At 39.7% G+C, this 22,068-nt stretch overlaps 1 protein-coding gene across 2 annotated transcripts in view; it reads right to left on the reverse strand.

The window, feature by feature from the left end:
• The window catches only part of DGLUCY (D-glutamate cyclase), a 39,519-nt gene extending 17,497 nt beyond the window's left edge, over positions 1-22,022 (reverse strand). Inside the window, exons 1-3 of one of the 2 annotated variants that reach the window (XM_083734408.1) lie at positions 21,835-22,022; positions 2,785-2,896; positions 927-1,080 (exon numbers count right to left, since the gene is read on the reverse strand). In XM_083734408.1, the coding sequence (XP_083590534.1) occupies positions 927-1,080; positions 2,785-2,887 (257 nt within the window). In that variant the 5' untranslated portion in view covers positions 2,888-2,896; positions 21,835-22,022. The remainder of the gene's footprint in view (positions 1-926; positions 1,081-2,784; positions 2,897-21,834) is intronic. The other variant, XM_083734409.1, reaches the window with a different exon arrangement.
• Positions 22,023-22,068: the final 46 nt, after the last annotated feature.

Genomic DNA, 22,068 nt, shown 5'->3' on the forward strand with positions numbered 1-22,068 from the left:
TTACTTGGAGCACGGCCCACTGAACTCAATCTGCCCTTCTTCTGTGTGTACATTCCACTATGTTTTGTCCACACCAATGGGCATTAGACAGCTGCTGTGGGTGGAGGCACATGTTCACTATAACGCTTGTGCTGGGTACTATTTCATTACTCCTATTTATTTTTTAAAAAATAAATGTCTCAATTATCACTAAACCACTTTTCTTTGTTTAAAATGAAATAGAGCCGTAGCACTGTAACACCATGGCATTCATATTTTATGAGGTTTTAACCATAGCATTATAGTGTAATAGCCTTCTATATCTCATGCACACACGCACACAAACACACCCCAGAGCAGTCTTTCTGGAGTAATTATAAGACTGGTTTTGTGTGTGGGTGTTTTTGTGAGTCTTTCCTAGATGCAAATGTAATAAAGTTCTGGCATATGTAAATTGAAAAAAAGATCTGGCATATGTAATTGAAAACAAATATGAGGACAAATTGTGGCCTTAGCAACCCTGTGAAAACAGTTTCTGATAATATTAAAGAGGCTGTGATAAAAAGTGCATTGGTGCTATAGGATGCCACAGCAACTGGCTTGCATGTCCTCCATGCCCAGGTGCTGGTGGGGATACAGGATGCAAGGCACATATTTCAAACTTTGGAGGGAATGCACTCTGATACGAAGGCTTTGGTCAGATGCACATAAGGAACAACAATACTGAATTTACTCGAGAATTATCTTTGTTTTCCATGACTTAATTTTGCATTCGCTAATTATGATAAGACAGTGGACAACCTAAATTTACCAGCATGGTACAGAATGATTTGGACATTAGAAACAGCAGAAAAAAATAAGAGACAGCACTAAAATCCTGATTATGCAAGGAAAAGAAAAACCACAATCATCTTATGCCACCTGGCAGAACTTTTATCTATGCATACCTAATATCAGCATCACTGCTCAGAGATGGGCATTTCCATTCCCCTGGTTTACTTCTATACAGCAGTGGAAGTGGCCCATCATTTGCTTGGCAAAATTTTTCAAAGTCATCCGCAAGAGATTTGTGAAGAATCACAACGTTTGCCTGTTTAAATCCTGCGAACAATACAAAGCTCACATTTAAACTTATACATACGCAATCAGTATGTGTTCTGAAAGTATTTCTCAGGCATTCCATTTTCAGTTGATGTTTTCAACATTACCCATGTTTAACTTGTGAATGGGACGCGGGTGGCGCTGTGGGTAAAACCTCAGCGCCTAGGACTTGCCGATCGTCAGGTCGGCGGTTCGAATCCCCGCGGCGGGGTGTGCTCCCGTTGCTCGGTCCCAGTGCCTGCCAACCTAGCAGTTTGAAAGCACCCCCGGGTGCAAGTAGATAAATAGGTACCGCTTACTAGCAGGAAGGTAAACGGCGTTTCCGTGTGCTGTGCTGGCTCGCCAGATGCAGTTTGTCACGCTGGCCACGTGACCCGGAAGTGTCTTCGGACAGTGCTGGCCCCCGGCCTCTTAAGCGAGATGGGCGCGCAACCCCAGAGTCGGACACGACTGGCCCATACGGGCAGGGGTACCTTTACCTTTACCTAACTTGTGAATAGTATATTCAAAACATATGCTAAGCTGAATCAAGATTCCAGACTTGAGGCTAGGGACTGACATTTGTGCTGTAATACCAGTTTTCTACTATTTTATGGCAGGGAAATAAATGGATTCAGATGTAGTTTCTTCACTGGTTTTAATACACAACATTTTGTCACGTTCTTTTTCTATATGTTGTTCTATGTTTTTGGCCTGCAACAAATTCTCCAGCCTATTCATGAATTTTCAAACTGAGGACAAAAAGGCAAAACAACCTGAAAAGGCAAACAACTTTAAATAGCATCAACTAGTAGGTTTGCTATATTAAGCTAATGAGTCAAGTTTTATTTTATGCACTTTGTAAACAGCCTCAGGCCACAAACAGTGAAGCTTGCAAGTGAAAAGTTAGTATTTGTGGCATAAATAATAAAAAGAATAAGGCTACACTGAGAAGTAATTGTGGTTAGGTAGTACTCTAAATTCTAAAGCTGCACCCTTAGCAAACTGGTTTTAAGTATTATGCAGTGTATATAAACCATCTTTTGACTGAACGTTATACTTGTCATGATTCACTTAATAACAATGAAATGAAAATAAAAAACAGGGAAAAGACAAATATTAAATGTATACTCTTTTTATTAGTATTATAAATCAAATGTATATTCCAATATGTTATTGTTGATTACAGTGAAACTTACCTGAGATGTACCTTCACAATATTGTACTAAGTTGATATTCGTATTCATGAAACGACTTTACAGTGTATGTAAGAACTGTGCATACCCATTTATCAAAAATACTTATGATGCTTTAGATATATAAAAGAAATATTCCTAATTCTGAAATATTATTATAAAGATATAATTTGATCTAACAGAGAACAAAAAGCAATGTTCTTGTGATAAAACTGAGTGAACCAAATTGTTGCGGAAGGGTTTTAATCCGAGTTATGTTGGGAGCTAAAAACCTCTTCATTGTAAGCCATTTTTTAAAATACCTATTGATTTCCTCCTAAAACGGGGTGGCTAATCCCCATGTTAGGGCCCTGATCCAGCCCCTCAAGCAAACTCCCCCCCCTGCCCCCATAGGTGTACAAATTGGTTCCTCCTCAGTCATCAACTTGATCATTTTATGAGCAGTAAGTGAGCAAGGATGAATGTGATATCATAAAAGAGTATCACTAACATCTCCACTTATATTCAACATAAGGAATATTTTTTTTACCTTCTGCCATTCCAGATGTATTGCTAATGCTGACTTTATTTGTTCGAATTAGACTCCTGACAGCATGTGGCAGAAGGGTTTTCAAGCCGCCTATGAAAACCATATTTTCATCCTGAAATAACAGAAAAATGTGATTACATTTGGGGGGGGGTACCCAATGTCAAGTAAATGAAGGTGATGGGACTTCCCCTTCCTCTCCTCCCTGCTGCAGCAGATTTCCAGTTGCAGAAGAGGAACTCCATTCTACAAGAGGGGTGACACAATTGGATGTCATCTGTTCTAATTATATACAGTGGCACCTTGGTTTAAGAACAGTTTATGAACAACATGGATTAAGAACGCTGCAAACCTGGAAGTAGGTGTTTTGGTTTGTGAACTTTACCTTGGAAGCAGAACATGTTCCGCTTCCTGTCGAGTGTGTTCCATTTGTAAATTGAGTCCCCCGCTGCTAAGGGAAAGCACACTTTGGTTTAAGAATGCTTTGGTTTAAGAACGGAATTGTGGAACGGATTAAGTTCGTAAACCAAGGTACCACTGTATTTTTACTCTTACATACAACTTTGTTGCAAATTACACCAGGGAATGCATATGGATTTTGTATTACATTTTTTTGTCTTTGGAAAATGGCAATATATTTAAAAGTACTTAAAGAAACAAAGAGAACACCCAGTAATATTTAAAGCAGTGATTTCATCACTAGGTTGAGAAATATCAGTTTTATCATTTATTCACCTTAAATTATCACCTTAGAAATATTTTATTTGGACCTTTTTAATTTAGCTGATTAAATTGCAAGGTATTGGTTATACGCCTGGGCAAGTGAGTCCCTATTACTTTCTTTAGTAAAACTGTTCGATTGATACTAGTTTTAAAATATTGCTTTAAAATATTACTGAAATTACATTTTATTTTATTTTTTGTTTCTAACAAACTTAGGCTAAATCCATTTACTTAAATTTACCTTGCTACATTATGGCTTCGCTACTTCAGACTTAACAACAAATTATATACTAATGTTACCATTTCAAGCATTTTGCAAACTTCAGTTTCAATCAAAACAAAATGCTAATTACCTCACCTCTAAGGTTAATTTTAATTCTTCTGAAGACATTGCTAGGAAGAAAGATAATTTCCGAGGGAGAAACAGAGGTTTAAAGCATGAAAGATTCACTGGTGTTCTTTTAAAAGTAATGAGGTAAATATTCAACACATAGTTATACATTTCTAGCAAATGCTAATCCTTCTTAACAACACCTGGTATTTTTCATTATTTTGTCAGTGCCAGACTCCAGATAAACAGTTGTATATTTATGCCTGTGATAATCTGTATCTTTAGCAATCTTTTTGTAGGATATTCTAGAGGGGTAGCTGTGTTAATCTACTTTTTACAGCAAACACAAACACATACACAAGAGTCTTGCAGTGTCGGTTACAGATTTATTGTGGTATAAATCTCTGGTAGTAGAGTCCACCTCATAATCTGGTGTAAGCTCCAGTGGACTCTAGTTAGCCATTAGACTCTCTCATGGAATTAAAATTTTAACTAAAAAGGAATTTAAATCTCAAAAGTGCCTTCCATAGCAAAAACCCTCTTTAAAATGTGACATTTGAAGTTACTTTCTCCAGAATAACATTTAAAGAGCATTTCAATTTGGCCTCACTCTACAGCAGAGCATTCCACTTGTGGTTCAAGGACCACCAGTGGTCCATGAGCTTCAGGTGTCTATGGATTTGTGGTTGAAGATGCATTAAATATTCATGTGGATTTTTAATTGTATTTCTATTGGTTCTTTTGTGTCTTACATTGTACTTTATTGTATTGCAATTACAATGGTGTGGAATCAAGTATAACATATAATAAATGAAAGATATAATAAAATACATTAAAAATCATGCAGCATCTAGGACAACAGGCAGGAAAATAATCAAACGCTCTGCCAAGTCCCTCAGCAATTTTCAAGTTGTCCATGGGAAAAGAGGTCTGGGAACCACTGTTCTACAGGAAACTTTTCTCTCTTTTTTTTTGTAGCTTAGAGTGTTTTTTTTAAAAAATATATATAAGAACAGAAAATTGCACAACACAATTCATTAGTCAACCTTAACATAGGGATAAAACAATTCAATATTTATTATTTTAAAACAATTCTTATACAACCTGAGGAATGCAAAAACTTAGAAAGTACAAACATACGGGAGGAAGCCTGCTCATCAAAAAAGACTCCAATGTGGACTGAACTTGTTTAATGGTCACATGATACAAATGGTTGGATGGGCATCTATCATGGATGCTTTAGAGATTTGTGCATTGCAGGGGGCTCAACTAGATGACTCATGGGGTCTCTTCCAACTCTATGATCATACTATTCTATTAGATGCTAAAGAGCCTGAAGCAACTTATCCATGGGAATAGCTAGGATTTATGTTGGGAGGGGAAAGGCTTTATGTTAGGGGGGGCAGAACCTCAGTTAGTTAAGTAATTTTATTGATTTACTTAACGGGGGGGGGAGCTGCTTTTAAGATTTTAGAACTAGGATTTATTGAGTGTTAACCTGTGACCCCCTTTCTGTTTGGTGATGCCATCACAGCACTGTAGGGGACACAGGTGGACTCCCCTCTGACTGTTAGAATTCCTGCTCCGTGATTGCAGCCATGGGATTGTTGTCTATCACATGACGGTGTATGTTTTGACTCCACAGAGTGGGAAGTGATGGAGACAGGATGTTTGTGTTACTGTGTTCCGTGAAGTGGGACTATTGTCCTTTTTCTCTTTGCTGTCTGATGCTAAAGAGAGAGGGAGCCATGTTGCAGTGCTCCGTGTGTGTTTATATGTAAATAAACATAGATTAGCCAAAATGCTGAGTTGCTGAGGTCTGTTACGCAAACTGCGAACACTCTGCGGATCCCTAAGTGTGCTGATGTCTGTTGGCATCAGTAGCTGTGACGTTCAGGCTGAAAAAAGCTTTTGAAGCTCCCAAATGAAGACCAGGAGGGAGAGAACATGCCAGTCGGGCATGTGTTTCTGCCAGGGTCCTACTCGAGAGTAGGACGAGCTCCTGACAGGGGACACATGTGGACTCCCCTCTGACATTGTGTACGATTAACAGCAGGACACCATGTTGGGAGCAGTAAAACAAAATTAACTTTATTTTCCTGCTTGCCACTTCTGACCTCCCTGTCAAGTGCCACCTACTGGCCCTTGTGCACTTATAGCTTCCTAGAATTCTTTGGGGGAAGACCAGGACTGTGTAAAGTGGTGTGACACTGCTCTAAATGTATGGTGCAGAACAATGTTGTGCTCCCTTTTTCTCTTGGAGTGCTGCAGAAACTATAATATTCACTTACAAGACTATTTGTTTAAATTAAGTTCCAGAGGTTGGGTTTTACATTTATTAGGCTGCAATCTTAAGGTGAACATGCAAATCATCTTTCAATTAGAATATTAGATTGTTTTTATTTTACTTTGTTTTTTTAACATATTGTAGTTTACTAATCTGATTGGTTATCTGTGGGTGGCACATTCTAACTTTTGAGCATTATTGCTGCAGGTTGACTTTTTCAAATCCACATTGTCAGTGAGATTTAAGCAATATAACCTACGAACAGGATTGAGGTGTTTTCTTTCCAGAGCATTGTTTATAAATAAGGCTTATAAATAATGCTTATGCTCATATATATATGTATATAAATAAAAATAATAGCTATCCCTGTTTGTGCTAATCTTAACACTTTCCCAAGTTGCACTATTGTAACCTGACTGTAGGTGGTGTATGAAAACTGTCTAATCACAAATATTTATTTTTATTTTCTCTATCATTATTCACATGCCAGTTTTTTATTGCTGTTCCATTATATTTCTTGTTGCAAATAATATTATGTGTTATATTCAGCTTTCACCTTGCCCCCCAAAACCGTATTTACTTACTGCATTATTCTCAACTGAACTTACTGAATTTCCTACCCTTCTAAACATATTACATATGTTAGGGAGAAAATGTATAATTTTAACAAAAAGTCAGAGAACATAGATTATGTATAATTTTAACAAAAAGTCAGAGAACATAGATTAAGATCACAGGTGGCTACTTAGAAAAGGTAAAAGCCTTTAAATATCTAGGCTTGATATTTACTTATAATCTCTCCTGGACCACCCATCTACAATCTGCCTCTCTTGCTGCAACCACGACCTCTAATGCCATTGTCTGATTTTATCACCAGAAGGGCGGCAAACACCTTCCAGCAGCAATTCAAATGTTTAATGCCAAAGTTGCCCCTAAACTATTATATGGCTGCGAAGTATGGACTACAGCAATATCAGGTAACTTGGATCGCCCACTTCATATGTTTCTGAGATCTCTTTCCGGCGTCCCAAGATGTGTCTCAGGTGCAGCCTTACGACTTGAGTTCGCCCAGCCCTCAATTGTAAAACGAGCATGGAGTCGAGCCATTTCCTACAGCTCCCACCTACTACCATCGGATGCTCGAATTAGAAGTGGTTTCTCCAATCTGATCCTAAGAGATACTCATAATTCTCCTTGGAAAACTACAATTAATCTCAAATTCCGCTCTCTTCTCAATTTGAACCGCAAAACTGTTTTTAATTTAGAGTGTATAAGCCCGGCGGCCCTACCTCTAATCAAAAAGAAGCTGCAGCAACTTGACTTCTCTAACACAGCTTCCCAAGCAAGAGGGCCGTGTTCAGGCTTAGCCCTAGCTATTCCACCCCCTGAAGGGATCCCTCTATACTGCTTTACAATTCCTTCGGAGGCTAAACAAAGGGCCTTTACCTGTGCCCGTCTCAACTGTTTTCCTACAGCAGTTCTGTCGGGTCGTTACTCCAGAGTTCCCATTGCAAATAGAACATGCTCCTGCAATGACACGGCTCTGGAGACTATGGAACATGTAAATGCTCTTCTGTCCCAACTGGACAGATGAAAGATCTCGGTTTCTAACTCCTCTCGTGAACAAGCTTCATCTCCCAATCCAGCCTTGGATAGTGCCCCTTCTTCTGCAGGATTCTGACTGTTGGATTACCGAGATGACAGCTAATTTCCTGCTTAGTGTGATGAAGAGGAAAGCGGCACCAACTCCTTCCTCAATACCACAGATGTAGTCGATGCGCCGCACAGTCGAACCTGTTTTTTGTGTTCTCTGTCGCTCGATGTTTTAAGCCTCCTGTTGCCTTTGTTGTCCCCATTTTCTCAGAACGGCATACACTTTTGTTTCCCCACCCCCATTTTGTGCTGTTGTTTCTATGTATGTTGTGCTATGGCCGCATGGCTAATGCAATAAAATCATGATATAGACTAAATAAATAAATAAATAACATGGCTGGCTACGATTATTCTACAAGGTATAATACAAATAATGCAATTTTCACCTCACATTTGTTTACTGCATTTGTGAATGGGTAAAATACCCAGTGTTGAAAGGGACGCAGGTGGCGCTGTGGGTTAAAGCCTCAGCGCCTAGGACTTGCCGATTGAAAGGTCGGCGGTTCGAATCCCTGCGGCGGGGTGCGCTCCCGCTGCTCGGTCCCAGCGCCTGCCAACCTAGCAGTTCGAAAGCACCCCAGATACAAGTAGATAAATAGGGACCGCTTACCAGCGGGAAGGTAAACGGCGTTTCCGTGTGCGGCTCTGGCTCGCCAGATGCAGCTTTGTCACGCTGGCCACGTGACCCGGAAGTGTCTCCGGACAGCGCTGGCCCCTGGCCTCTTGAGTGAGATGGGCGCACAACCCCAGAGTCTGTCAAGACTGGCCCGTACGGGCAGGGGTACCTTTACCTTTACCTTAATACCCAGTGTTATTCCTAGTGGGCCCATTGAAACTAAGATTTAATTACTAAAGTTGGTTGATTTAAATGGATTTACTTTTGTGACTTTAAACAATAAATCCTGGAAGTTTAACAAATCTATTTCCATGATCTCAGATGTTCAGTTTCCTGTTCCTGTGACAGATGTGGTATCCAGGGGTCGGCAAACTTTTTCAGCAGGGGGCTGGTCCACTGTCCCTCAGACCTTGTGGGAGGCTGGACTATATTTTGAAAAATAATAATGAATGAATTCCTATGCCCCACAAATAATCCAGAGATGCATTTTAAATAAAAGGGCACATTCTACTCATGTAAAAACACACTGATTCCTGGACCGTTCGCGGGCCGGATTTAGAAGCCGATTGGGCTAGATCCAGCCCCCGGGCTTAGGTTGCCTATCCATGATTTAAATGGACTTACTCTTGTGACTTGAAATGATAAATCCTGGAAGTCAAAACAATTCTATTTCCATGATCTCAGGCCTCCAGTTTCCTGTTCATGTGACAGATGTGCTCTCAAAAGCCTTATCAGTCAATGACTACCATACAGAATCACACTGCCTTGGTTCTTGCCCCATGGAGTGACCTTTCCCAAAATAAGACAAATATGGGGTAGCTTGATAAAGGGCCTGAAAAAGCGATGTCCATAACATTTTTGAAAAATATGCTGTACAGCTGAAACCAGGAGTCCCACTGTGCCCAGTAAGCTTCTTCCCTAGTAAATTGTTTAGGATTGCAGCACCATGATGGTCTTAAGAAGCACTCATTAAGTCTTCTGTCCCACATATAACTGTGCACAAGGCTGCCCCATTAATTTCAATACTGGAGAAGACATCCATATAAGAGGAAACTGAAGGCAGAAACCGCAAACTGACACACACAATAGAAAATAGTGTGGTTTTTCTTCTTCTTAGCCAGTCTGTAATGTTCCTTATTAGAACTTGGTTATTTGAAAGACTACATGAAACCAGAGAAAGCCTTAAATACACAGCACAATACTGTAAAGAGATTAGTGAACAGATTGCTAAACATAATGGTGCCAAACACATCTACACGTGTGAGTTTGGATCACTGCCTGATACAGAGTTCCAAGAAGAATAACAGCTTGCACAAATTCACAAAATTATTTCAATAAAAAAATGCCAGCTTGTTTGCTTTTCTTCAGAAAAACACTGTCTATAATTCATAGAACACCTACTCCGGTGGAAAGAATTCTGGTGGCAGCTCTGTACTGTGAACTGTTGCAGAAAAGATATCGGAAGCCTTTGCACAAAAGGCACTTGAGAAGTTGTACAAGAGATTGCCCAACTCCTTACATTAGCAAAAGAACACCACTTTATTTCAGTTCCCTTTTTTGACAGTTCCCTTTTCCCTCACTATTTCAGGAAAAACCTCCACAGAACACTACTACTGGATCTATTTATATATCAACTGAAAGGTGAGGTTGGCTGGAGAAAACCCCCAGATGACGTTGAGGAACAGGAGAAAATCCGTGGGAAGGTAGGGAGGTTGAAAAACTGGGGGCAAAGATGACTCACAATGTAGGATGGCTACAATCACATTCCCTTCCCCAGCTCCAAATTCAGAAGATAGGCAGGTGATCATCTTTGCTGTGCTGTGCTTTGGAGGTGCTCTCCCAACCACAATACCAAGTGAGATATTCACAGTCATTCTCTCAAGCCAGAGGGGGCCCCACTGTCATTTCTTCCTCCACCACAATAGTCCACTGTCTCATCAGCTATCACCATTGCAGTCTCCTCCCTCTGGACTAACCAACACAAGTTGGTATATATATATAACCTTTCCCCCCAGCTTCTGCTCCTAGTGGATTTCAGAAAAACAAAAAAGTGAATGTAAAGCACTCATGATATGAGTTTATTGTGCTATTGGCAGGAGTGCATGTATTGGCAAGAGTGCAAGTAAGTGGGGATTGAGCTAGACAGCTAGGGTTGATATTTCTGCAACTTTAGGAGTCACCTAGATTCTAGAAGGTAGATTTCTGCCTGGTAGGGCTCCTTTGTTACTACAGCGCTGCCAAACCTAAAACAGCAAGAAACAGGCTAGGATAGTGGGTTCAGCTGCTCATATTCATTTGAGTACTTATTTACCTACAGGCCTCTATAATTTTTTCCTTTAAAAATCACTTCAGTGTTTATCTTCTGATTAAACAGTAGTTTGGTGACAATTTTATACCAGTGATTTCAGCTAGAGAGGACAATGAAAGCATAAGAAGTATATACAGTAATTAAGTCAACAAAAATCTATTTTGCTCATATTCCTGGAACACAGCTCAATCCTATACAGGTGAAACTCGGAAAATTAGAATATCGTGGAAAAGTTCATTTATTTCAGTAATTCAACTTAAAAGGTGAAACTAATTACAGATAGGTAGCCGTGTTGGTCTGCCATAGTCAAAACAAAACAAAATCCTTCCAGTAGCACCTTAAAGACCAACTAAGTTAGTTCTTGGTATGAGCTTTCGTGTGCATGCACACTTCTTCAGATACACTGAAAGGGTCTGGTGACTTCTGTTTCAGTGTATCTGAAGAAGTGTGCATGCACACGAAAGCTCATACCAAGAACTAACTTAGTTGGTCCTTAAGGTGCTACTGGAAGGAATTTTTTGTGATGAAACTAATATATGAGATAGACTCATGACATGTAAAGCGAGATATGGCAAGCCTTTATTTGTTATAATTTTCTGATGAGAGCAGATTTTGCATTTCATTTGGAAACCAAGGACCCAGAGTCTGGAGGAAGAATGGGGAGTCACATAATGCCAGATGCTTGAAGTTTCCACAGTCTGTGTTGATTTGGGGAGCCATGTCATCAGCTGGTGTTGGTCCACTATGCTTCATTAAGTCCAGGGTCAACACAGCCATCTACCAGGAGATTTTGGAGCACTTCATGCTTCCTTCTGCAGACGAGCTTTATGGGGATGCTGACTTCATTTTCCAGCAGGACTTTGGCACCTGCCCACACTGCCAAAAGTACCAAAACCTGGATCAATGCCCATGGGATTACTGTGCTTGATTGGCCAGCAAACTTGCCTGACCTGAACCCCACAGAGAATCTATGGGGCATTGCCAAGAGAAAGATGAGAGACATGAGACCGAGCAATGCAGAAGAGCTGAAGGCTACTATTGAAGCATCCTGGTCTTCCATAACATCTCAGCAGTGCCACTGGCTGATAGCATCCATGCCACACCGCACTGAGGCAGTAATTGATTCAAAAGGGGCCCAAACCAAGTACTGAGTACATATGCATGCTTCTACTTCTCAGAGGTCCAATACTGCTCTATTTGTAGTCCTTGTTTTGCTGATTTCATTTAATATTCTAATTTTCTGAGATTGTTAATTTGGGGTTTTCATCAGCTGTACGCCATGATCATCACAATTAAGAAGAAGAAGAGTTTGGATTTGATATCCCGCCTTTCACTCCCCTTCAGGAGTCTCAAAGCGGCTAACATTCTCCTTTCCCTTCCTCCCCCACAACAAACACTCTGTGAGGTGAGTGGGGCTGAGAGACTTCAGAGAAGTGTGACTGGCCCAAGGTCACCCAGCAGCTGCATGTGGAGGAGCGGAGACGCAAACCCGGTTCCCCAGATTACGAGTCTATCGCTCTTAACCACTACACCACACTGGCTCTTATAACAAATAAAGGCCTGACATATCTCGCTTTGTATGTTATGAGTCTATCTCATATATTAGTTTCACCTTTTAAGTTAAATTACTGAAATAAATGAACTTTTCCACGATATTTTAATTTTCTGAGTTTCACCTGTATGCTTGTTTAACAGAAGTATCATGAACAGCGCTCACTTCCAAATAAATGTGCATAGGTCCACAGCCTTCATGCCACAATGAGCTGCAGATAATCGTGACAATAATAATTATAACAATCCCAGGAGCACTGAATGTTCACTGCTCAGTAAGCAAAGTAATCGGCCTGTCCTTAAGCAATGTCAATAAAGACAAGCTTTCTAAAAATATTAACAGAGCTGTCATTTTAATAGCTGAGTGAACGCTAATATTCACACCCAACAGCTAACCTTTCAAGGAGATAACACATGATGTACATACAAACAGCGAGGTAACTATAATAATCAGTGACCATATGCAGGAACTAGCCCAGTGCAACTGTATGACTAAGGTTGAACAGTCCTAGCAAGTTTAAGAGTAAGTTCAACTTACTTTAGAATGCCAAAAATAATAATTAAAAGTAATAAAAACCCAATCCTAATCTTCTCTAAAAATAAAGCAGACATGATAGCCAATGTCAACAAGACCAAATGTAAAGAGAGATTTCCTAAGTGCTGGCAGGAACGCAAAGGCCATGGGATGTTCTGCATGTCCACATGTGATAGATTTGAATGGTGATGATGGGCAGAGCTGTCACCACCAGAACCACAGCCCTGTCAGTTCTTTTTTTTTAAAAAAAATATTTTTTATTGCTTTTTAACATACATACATATCATACATATCACAAACATACTTACACAGCCAGGAAAAAAGAAAAAAAGAAGAAAAACGAGACATGTAATACATAAAAACATAGACAACTCAACTTACATTGACAAACACTCATCGACTTCCCTTTATCTCGATTTCGGAATAAAGTTATCGTATTTTTTATCCGCAGTGTCTCATTTTTCAAGCAATTTTTACGTAGTAAGCGTTATCTCATACCTACTGTGATTTTTCAAATATATATTTGTTTTTTATCAACATTTTTATTTTCCTTTTATTTCTGTTTCCATATATAACTTAAATTTATCCCATTCATTATTAAATTTTGTACTTTTTTGATTTCTTATTTTCTGTGTCAATTTTGCCAGTTCTAAATAGTCAAATAGTTTAGATTGCCACTCTATTATCGTTGGGATTTTAGACGTTTTCCAATACTGTGCTAAGAGGGTTCTGGCAGCCACTGTTGCGTATTGAAAAAATGTTTTATCTTCCTTTTTGATTTCTTCGCCAATTATCCCCAGGAGGAAAGCTTCAGGTTTTTTGTTAAAGGTGTATTTGAGGACTTTTTAAAATTCATTATAGATAGATTCCCAAAAATTTTTAAGTGTCTCACATGACCACCACATATGTATAAAGTCGCCCTCCTTACTCTTGCATTTCCAACACATTTTATCACCTGTTTTATAAATTTTATCCAATTTTACCGGCGTCATATACCATCTGTACATCATCTTATACATGTTCTCCTTGAGTGTTGTACATGCCGTGAAGTTCATACCTTTACACCATAAAGCCTTCCATTTGTCAAACTCTATATTATAACCGAAGTCCACTGCCCACTTCACCATCACCTCCTTCACTTCCTCATCTTTGGTGTCCCACTCAAGTAACTGGTTATACATTTTTGATAGTAATTTTGTTCTTCCTTCTATTATTTCAATCTGAAATCTAGATTTCTTCTCATTTATCCCAATCTTTTTGTCTTCCGTCCACATGGAGTTAATTTGGTGATATTGAATCCAGCCAGTCAACTTATTTTTTATTTCTTCATATGGTCTGATTCTCCACCCGGATTCATTTCTAACTAATAGATCTTCATATGTCCATCTTTCCCCTTCAGTGTTTATTTTCTTTTTTGTCAGTATATCGATTGGTGATAACCACCAGGGGGTTTTCTGTTCCAATAATTTTTTATTCCTTTCCCACACTTCTAACAGTGGCCCTCTAATAATATGGTTAGAAAAATCTTTATGTTTCTTTCCTTTATCCCGCCACAGATAGTCATGCCATCCAAATCTTAAGTTAAAACCCTCTAGATCTAACAGATCTTTATTTTTAATGACAATCCATTATTTTACCCAACAAAGGCATGCTGCTTCATAATATAACTGTAAATTTGGGACCGCAAATCCCCCCCTGTCTTTTTGATCCGTGAGCAATTTGAATTTAATCCTTGGTCTTTTTCCTTGCCAAATAAATTTAGAAAGTAGTCTCTGCCAATCTTTCAATAGTGAAATTCCCCTAATTATCAGTAAATTTTGGAATAAAAAGAGTAATTTTGGTAATAGATTCATTTTGATCGCAGCCATTCTCCCCAACCAAGAGAGGTGTATTCTGTTCCAAGTATCCAAGTCCTTTGTTATTTCTTTCCATGTGTTCTTGTAGTTATTTTCAATCAGATTTATGTTCTTCATGGTTAACCAGATTCCGAGATATTTTACTTTTTTGGCAATTTTAATCCCTGTTTGAGTTTCGAGGTCATTTTTTGTCTTTTCTTCCAGATTTTTGGTCATTATTTTGGTTTTTGCTCTGTTCAATTTAAAACCGGATAGTTTTCCAAATTCCTCTAGTAGTTCCAATACTTTACCAACACTCTTTTTTGGGTCTTCCAGCGACAACATAAGATCATCAGCATATGATTTCAATTTGTGTTCTTTCACTCCTATTTTTATACCCCGAATATCTTGAGTTTTCCTTATCTTATTTGTAATTATCTCTAGCACCATAATGAACAGTAACGGGGACAGAGGGCACCCCTGTCGGGTACCTTTCGCTATCTTAAACGGATCTGTCAAATTGTTATTTATGATTAGTCTAGCACTTTGTTGTGTATAAATCACTTTAATTCCTTCCAGGAATGTGCCCTCTATCCCCGACCTTTCCAAACATTTTATCATGAAAACCCAAGACACATTATCAAATGCCTTTTCGGCGTCAACAAACATTAAAACTGCTGGAATTTCATTATGGCATTCTAGATATTCAATGATGTCTATTGCAGTGTTTCCCAACCTTGTGCCTCCAGCTGTTTTTGGACTACAATTCCCATCATCCCTTGCCACTGGTCTTGCTAGTCAGGGATGATGGGAGTTGTAGTTCAAAAACAGCTGGAGGCACAAGGTTGGGAAACACTGGTCTATTGTATGTCTTATGTTGTCTTTAATTTGTCTATTGGGTAGAAAACCGGCCTGGTCAGTATGGATGAGATTACTCAGACACTTTTTAAGTCGGTGTGCCATTATATCGGCAAAGATCTTATAATCATTATTCAATAATGAGATCGGTCTGTAGTTCTTGATGTTAAGTTTGTCTGAATCTGGTTTCGGAATCAACGTGATGTATGCTTCTTTCCAAGATATTGGTGTTTTTCCTCCTCTTAATATCTCATTCATTACATCACATCATACCGGTGTTATATATTCTTCTAGGGTCTTGTAATACTTAGCAGATAACCCATCTGGGCCTGGGGCTTTCCCCAGTTTCATCCTCTTAATTGCCTCTCTAATTTCCTCTACTTTTATAGGTTTATTTAAATCGTTTCTTTCCTCTTCCAATATGTTATTTGGGCTGTTTTCTTCTAAATATTTTTCTATACCTGTTAAGTCTTCTTCCTCTATTTTATATAACTTTTCATAGAATTTAAGGAAGTTCTTTTTTATTTCGTTGGGGTCCTCTAGCACTTGTTCTTCCACTTTTATTTTGTTGATAAGACTGAGTTTTCTCCTTTTTCTCAATTGCCACGCCAGGAACTTTTCAGTTTTGTTTGCAGATTCAAAAAACTTTTGTTTCATTAACTTGATTCCCCATTCCACTTCTTGATTTATTAATATTGAGTATTGTGTTTGGAGCATCTTATATTCTTGTTTATAACCATTGTTGTTTGAATTTTTTATCATGTTTTTCTCACATATTCTCATTTTATTAATTACTTCTTTTTTCTGTTCTTTGGCCTTTTTTCTTTGAATATTTTGCTGTATCAGGAGGCCTCTTAACACTGCCTTGCTAGCGTCCCACACTACATCTATGTCTGTCCCCTTATTCATATTTAGGTCAAAATAGTCTTTTATAGTAGTTTTTGCTTTTTCAATCACTTCTTCTGTTTCAAATAAGTAGTCATTCATTCTCCATCTGTATAGCCCCTGGGTGTTCCACTTTAGTTGTAGTGTTATTGGGTTATGGTCCGACAGAGTTCTGGGTTGGATCTCGCAATTCACCACTCTTGTTGTTAATTCTCTTGAGATCCAAATCTGATCCAACCTACTCCAGCTCTGGTGTGGTTCAGAGAAGTGGGTGAATTGTTTTGTCGTAGGGTTTTTGTATCTCCATATATCTATTAGTTCTAAATTTTCCTCAAGGTCATTGAAGGATTTCGGTAATTTCCCTTGGTTTAACTTCTTTTTTCTTACACTTCTATCTAGTTCTGGTGTCGATACTCCATTTAAATCTCCAAGTAAGACCAATTTGTTATTATCTAAGTCTAATAAGAATTGCTCAATTTTTTAAAAAAACTCCAGTCTATTTGAGTTTGGGGCATAAACTGTTACCACATTTATTTTTTCTCCCTGGTATTTAATTTGTACTCCTAGGATTCCTAGGATTCTTCCTTCCTCATCCTTACATATTTGCTTGGGTTCTAATTTTTCTTTCACATAAATTACTACCCCTCTTTTCTTTTGAGTGGAGGGGGTGTAGTTGAGGAGGGGGGGGAGTCAGAGGAGGAAACGGAGGATTTTAGATCGGAGGAAGAGGAGGAGGGAGAAGACAGAGAGTTCAACAGAAAGGGAAGCACCAGACTTTAAATCAGAAAGTAGGATAAAGTGTACTTAGTCATAACTTTAAATGACCATTAAGTTTATATCGTGGAATGTGAATGGCTTTAATGATAAGTCCAAGAGGAATAAATTTGAAAAAATTATAAAGAAAAAAAATATTGATGTCATTTGTTGCCAAGAAACTCATGTTGCCAAAAAACACAAGCATATTTTAATAAATAAGAAGCTGGGAACAGAATTTATCAACTCAGTTCTTATTGACCAGGGAATAAAGTGGTAGTGGCTGTGAGTTCCTCTTTTCTGCTATGACAGCTCCAGGCTGGTGCAGCTGAGGGGCCCAAAGATTAGCCCATGGTGGTGGGAATCTGCAGGGATTTCTAGCCAGCAGATCCAAAGCCTCCAGTGCCTCACAAGGTGTTTTGGGGACCTTCTGCTGGTTACTGCTGGCAAGAGGTCCACGAGTTCTAGTTTACCACCTACAGTGCAAAGGGCTCAGGGCTTACGTTGTGGCAGAACACACCAGCTGCATCAGTGGCTCTCCTCTCTGCTGGTGGAGGTGACTGAGCACCTGAATCCCAACACACACACCACCACCACCACCACATCAACATCAGCAAGTTTGAACTGCTATCTAAATTCTGGAAAGCATTTTTGGGGGAAGAGTCTAAAATCACCACATAGGATATTTAGCTTTATGACTGTTTTTGAACAAGGACACAAGAAGGACATTCTCTATACACCATATATATATATATATAGCACATGGCTTTCCCCAAAGACTGTAAGGGTGCTGGAAATTATAGCTCTGTGAGGGGTAAACTACATTTCCTACGATTATTTGGGCAAAGCCATGTGCTTTAAATCTGCTATAAATGTAAGATGTCTGTTTGCAGCCGCTCTGCAGTAAAATCAAAGCTTCATGAGTACTAGTTTATTGACTTTGATCAGCTCTAGATGTCTCTCTTACCTCTTTTCTTTGGTAATTATATCTTTATGTTTTGCCAAAATAAAAAGCAGCTACAAATAATACCTACAACAAATAAAATACAAAAATATTCTATCTAGATTGTTCTCCTAAACAGATTTTAGTCCTATGGTCGACCCACAATGTGCTGAGACAAGCCTGCATTGTATTTATAAAATGTTAATATTCTCAGAGGCTCTTGTGTGTGAAAATTGTATCTGCTTAACAATGGAATTGGCATTAGCTATAGCCAAGGGGGCCTCACCTCCCAGTCTAGTTCATGGGCGTAGCCAGGATTTATGTTGGGGAGGGCAGCCTTCAAGTTAGGGGGGCAGGTTTCATGTTGGGTGGGGAGAACCTCAGTTAGTTAAGTATATATTTTTTTGCTTTACTTAATTTAGGGGGGTAGCTGCCCCCCGCTCCCCCCTTAGTCTAGCTTGCAATTGTTCTGTAGATAGGAGACACCCCATTGAAGAACAAGTCCACAACCCTATACAGACCCTTCCCCTCCCACACTTCAAATTGGTTATATTTAGACACGTCTGCGAAATGTGGGTATTTCAAAATGAGAGTAAGAGGTGATTCAGAAGGAGCTGGTACTATGAACCACCTTTGTTATATTGAGAGGATAGTCTGATTGTATGGGTTCTTTGTGTTTTGTAACTTGGTTGCAGTCAGCTTAAGAAATTGAAGGGCCCTGTCCAACACTTGTGCTCTCCATGCCTACCCAATTGAAATTATAATTGCCCCTGACCAATTGAATCAGTTGCATTAAATTGTAGGCTTCATAATACACTTGCAGACTTGGAATTCCCAAACCCCTATCTGTTGGCAGTCGTGGCAGCCATACAGCATGTTTTTATTCACCTTGGTTTTTTCCATTACTCCTGATAAACTGGTTTACTACTTGCTGCCAAGTATTTATTTCTGCCTGCAGCAGAACAAGGAGTGTTTGAAACAAGTAGAGAAGTTGAGGGAAATAGCCATTTCTATACCAGCCAGGTGAGATTGTTATTCCATGCTTGCAACTGCCTTTTCACCTCTTTGCTCAATGGGCCATAGCTTTGCCTTTTGAGCCAGGTAAGGCCTTTTGGGGGAACCATCTCCAAATACTTCATGCTATTCCCCAATAGTAGCAAAGCTGTACCGTTGGCTGCAGGTTCTGTGTAAATGCTGTGGGTCACACTCATGAATTTATTCAGTGGCGTAGCGTGGGGGGTGCGGGGCGGGGCGGCCGCACCGGGCGCAACATCTGGGGGTTAGGGGCGCAAATCCACAGCTTAGGGAGCGCAAATCCACGGGTTAGGGGGTGCAAATTACTTGCCTTGCCCCGGGTGCTGACAACCCACGCTACGCCACTGAATTTATTGCCCATGTTCAAATGGGTTAGAACCTGAAGGCCATTTGATCTGGCTGAAAACCTTATATGCATCTAGAGAGACAATGCCACTGGCTCCTGCTTAGTTTTACAATGGTGCATAATATTCAGGATCCTCTGGACTGAGTCAACAATTTGGCTGTGAGGGACTAAACCCTGCTGATGTCTTGGCACCTTTCAACCTACCCAGTTTATTAGCCAATACTACATCTCAGATTTCCCTGTCCTGATTAGGGTCCCAAACCGGTTTGCTCAAGACAATAACTCTTGACATATTCCACAAGGGTGGTACAGTACTAGCATCCATGATGGTATTATGCAGGGAGGCTAGTATAGGAGCAAGAGAAACTTTCAAAGCTTTATAGAAACAACCCCCCCCCCCAAAGCCATCTAGCCCATGGGCTTTGCTTTTATTTATTTTTTGGCTACCTTATCTTCAGTCGTAAGATACCTGATCAAAATATCAATTTGGTCTTGCTTGAATACAAGTGTCCTGTAAATAGGTTGGATCTGGATTGTGAGTACTGTAAAGGTTTTCATACAAATCTACAAATGTTTTGAGAGTAGCTCCTGCTGCATAACAAGAACAACTTGCAGGTCTTAACAACTTGGACTATACAATTTCATTATCTTTCCCCACCATAGAGCGTATTATTACTGAACTCATGGAATTTTTATTACCAAGTTTTTATTACTCATGAGCTCTGTGGAATGGACCATTGCATTGCTAATGTGATCAATAGTTCAGATAGCTTACTTCGCTTATGTAACAGCTTTTGAAGAGTTTGAAGGCTACAACTAGCCCCAGGCTTCCTCTCCAAGCCCTCTATTTCTATTTCCACCTCAATTCCAGCTTGTTACAGTTAAGGGTGAAGGCTATCATTATGCACTTCTGGTTTAAATTCTCACCCCCAAAACTTTAATAAAAGCCCAATCCTGGGCTCAGCTACATGGAGGCAATACAGAATAGCACTGAACGCCTGGATCCCAGTCAGAACTGGTGCACAGAGATCCTTCCTTTGCTGTAAAACTTTGCTATAAAACTGGTAAGACACCATTATTCCCAAGGACCATTCAAAGTGGGATTTGTTTGATCTTTGAGTAATCGTGATAACAAGAAGAAAAGGGGATTTTGACTTACAGTATGGTTAGAAGCAAGTGGGGTGGAGTGACTCAGCACCACCTACCTTGCAGAGTACAGGAAGGCTTTTGCCCCTGCAGTTGCTGGAGAAGATCTGGCTTTCCCATCAACTAGATAGCACAGATCTAAGCAGAAATACCTAAGTGAATCTGAAAGATTCCTTATAAAATGTTTTTGGGACTTCAGGATGAGATAAGCCTTATCTGATAAGGTTTAACAGATAGTAGTAAATATATGATTTTAGGATAATTTTAAAGAAAATAAGCTTATCTCATGATAATTTTGTTGGGCAGAGTGGGGTGCCCTGGCCTTCTTGCCATGTTGCCAAATTCACACGTTTGCCTAACTTGCTTTGATGCTTCCTCAGCCAGGCTGGTTACTGTGAAGATTTTGGGACATGTGCTCATTAGTGTCCTACTAGACATACAAATTACACACACAGTCAGCAAAAGGTTCTTAAGTAAGTTAGTAAGCAGCAAACCACTGAATGTGGATATTGAGAAAATATTCTTCAACTATCAAAGCAATATCTATCTACCTCTATATCTATACATCACTTTTTACGTATATTTATTTATATCACACACACACAAACACAAACAAACAAACAAACATATATTCATTATGCTGTATAGAATAATTCATCAATATCATATGAAAGCGATGAAGGTATACTTCAGCATTACGTAATTCAGTAAATACAAATACTTTTAGTATTTCAGCTATTAAATTCTAGTGCCTGTGTACATGCAAGATAGATCAGTTCTTTACATGGAGAAGTACAGAGGATGCTGATTTGGGATTGCCATCAGGAATCATCCACAGCTCAACACCAATGTGTTTGCTAGCTATTACGGTAATTCCGTACACACACACCCCGCATTGGATTTGCTTTAATCGTGTAAATGAACGCAAGTCTAGATCAAATTAACAGGGTGTACAAACATGCCAAGAAACACTTCACAGCAATGTATTTGAAGGACTTTCTTAGTACTCCATAATACTGTAACTCTCCAGCAGTCCTCGTTATTTTCTAGAAATGAGATCGGGAAGCTGCTTCTGCCCGCCCTGCGCCTCTTAATCGCGGAGCCACCATGTCCTCCTTTTTCTTTGTTTTTTTCTTTTGCATTTTTTGCTCTTGCTGGAAGGCTAACAACGGCTGCAAGAAGGGAGGCAGCATTTCCGCGAGACCCTCCAAGCCCAGCTGCTGACAGCACCGCCAAGGGTCCACTCACCGGCCATCCTCCGTGTCTAGGCAACCGATCTAGCCTCTTCGAGACTCGGCCCGCTCGAGAGGTGGGAGCATATTTACTCGAAAGCGGGGAGAAGGTGAACCGGGCAGCGGAGGGCCGGGAGGGGGGGAAGGAGGAGCAGCAGCAGCAGCAGCAGCAGCAGCAGCAGCAGCAGCAGAATCCCCTCAGAGACAGGAAGCGGAGGGAGGGGACAGGCGAGAGAGCGAGAAATGGCGC

Source organism: Podarcis gaigeae (genome assembly GCF_964106915.1).
Source record: "Podarcis gaigeae genome assembly, chromosome: 1".
Lineage (NCBI taxonomy): Eukaryota > Metazoa > Chordata > Lepidosauria > Squamata > Lacertidae > Podarcis > Podarcis gaigeae.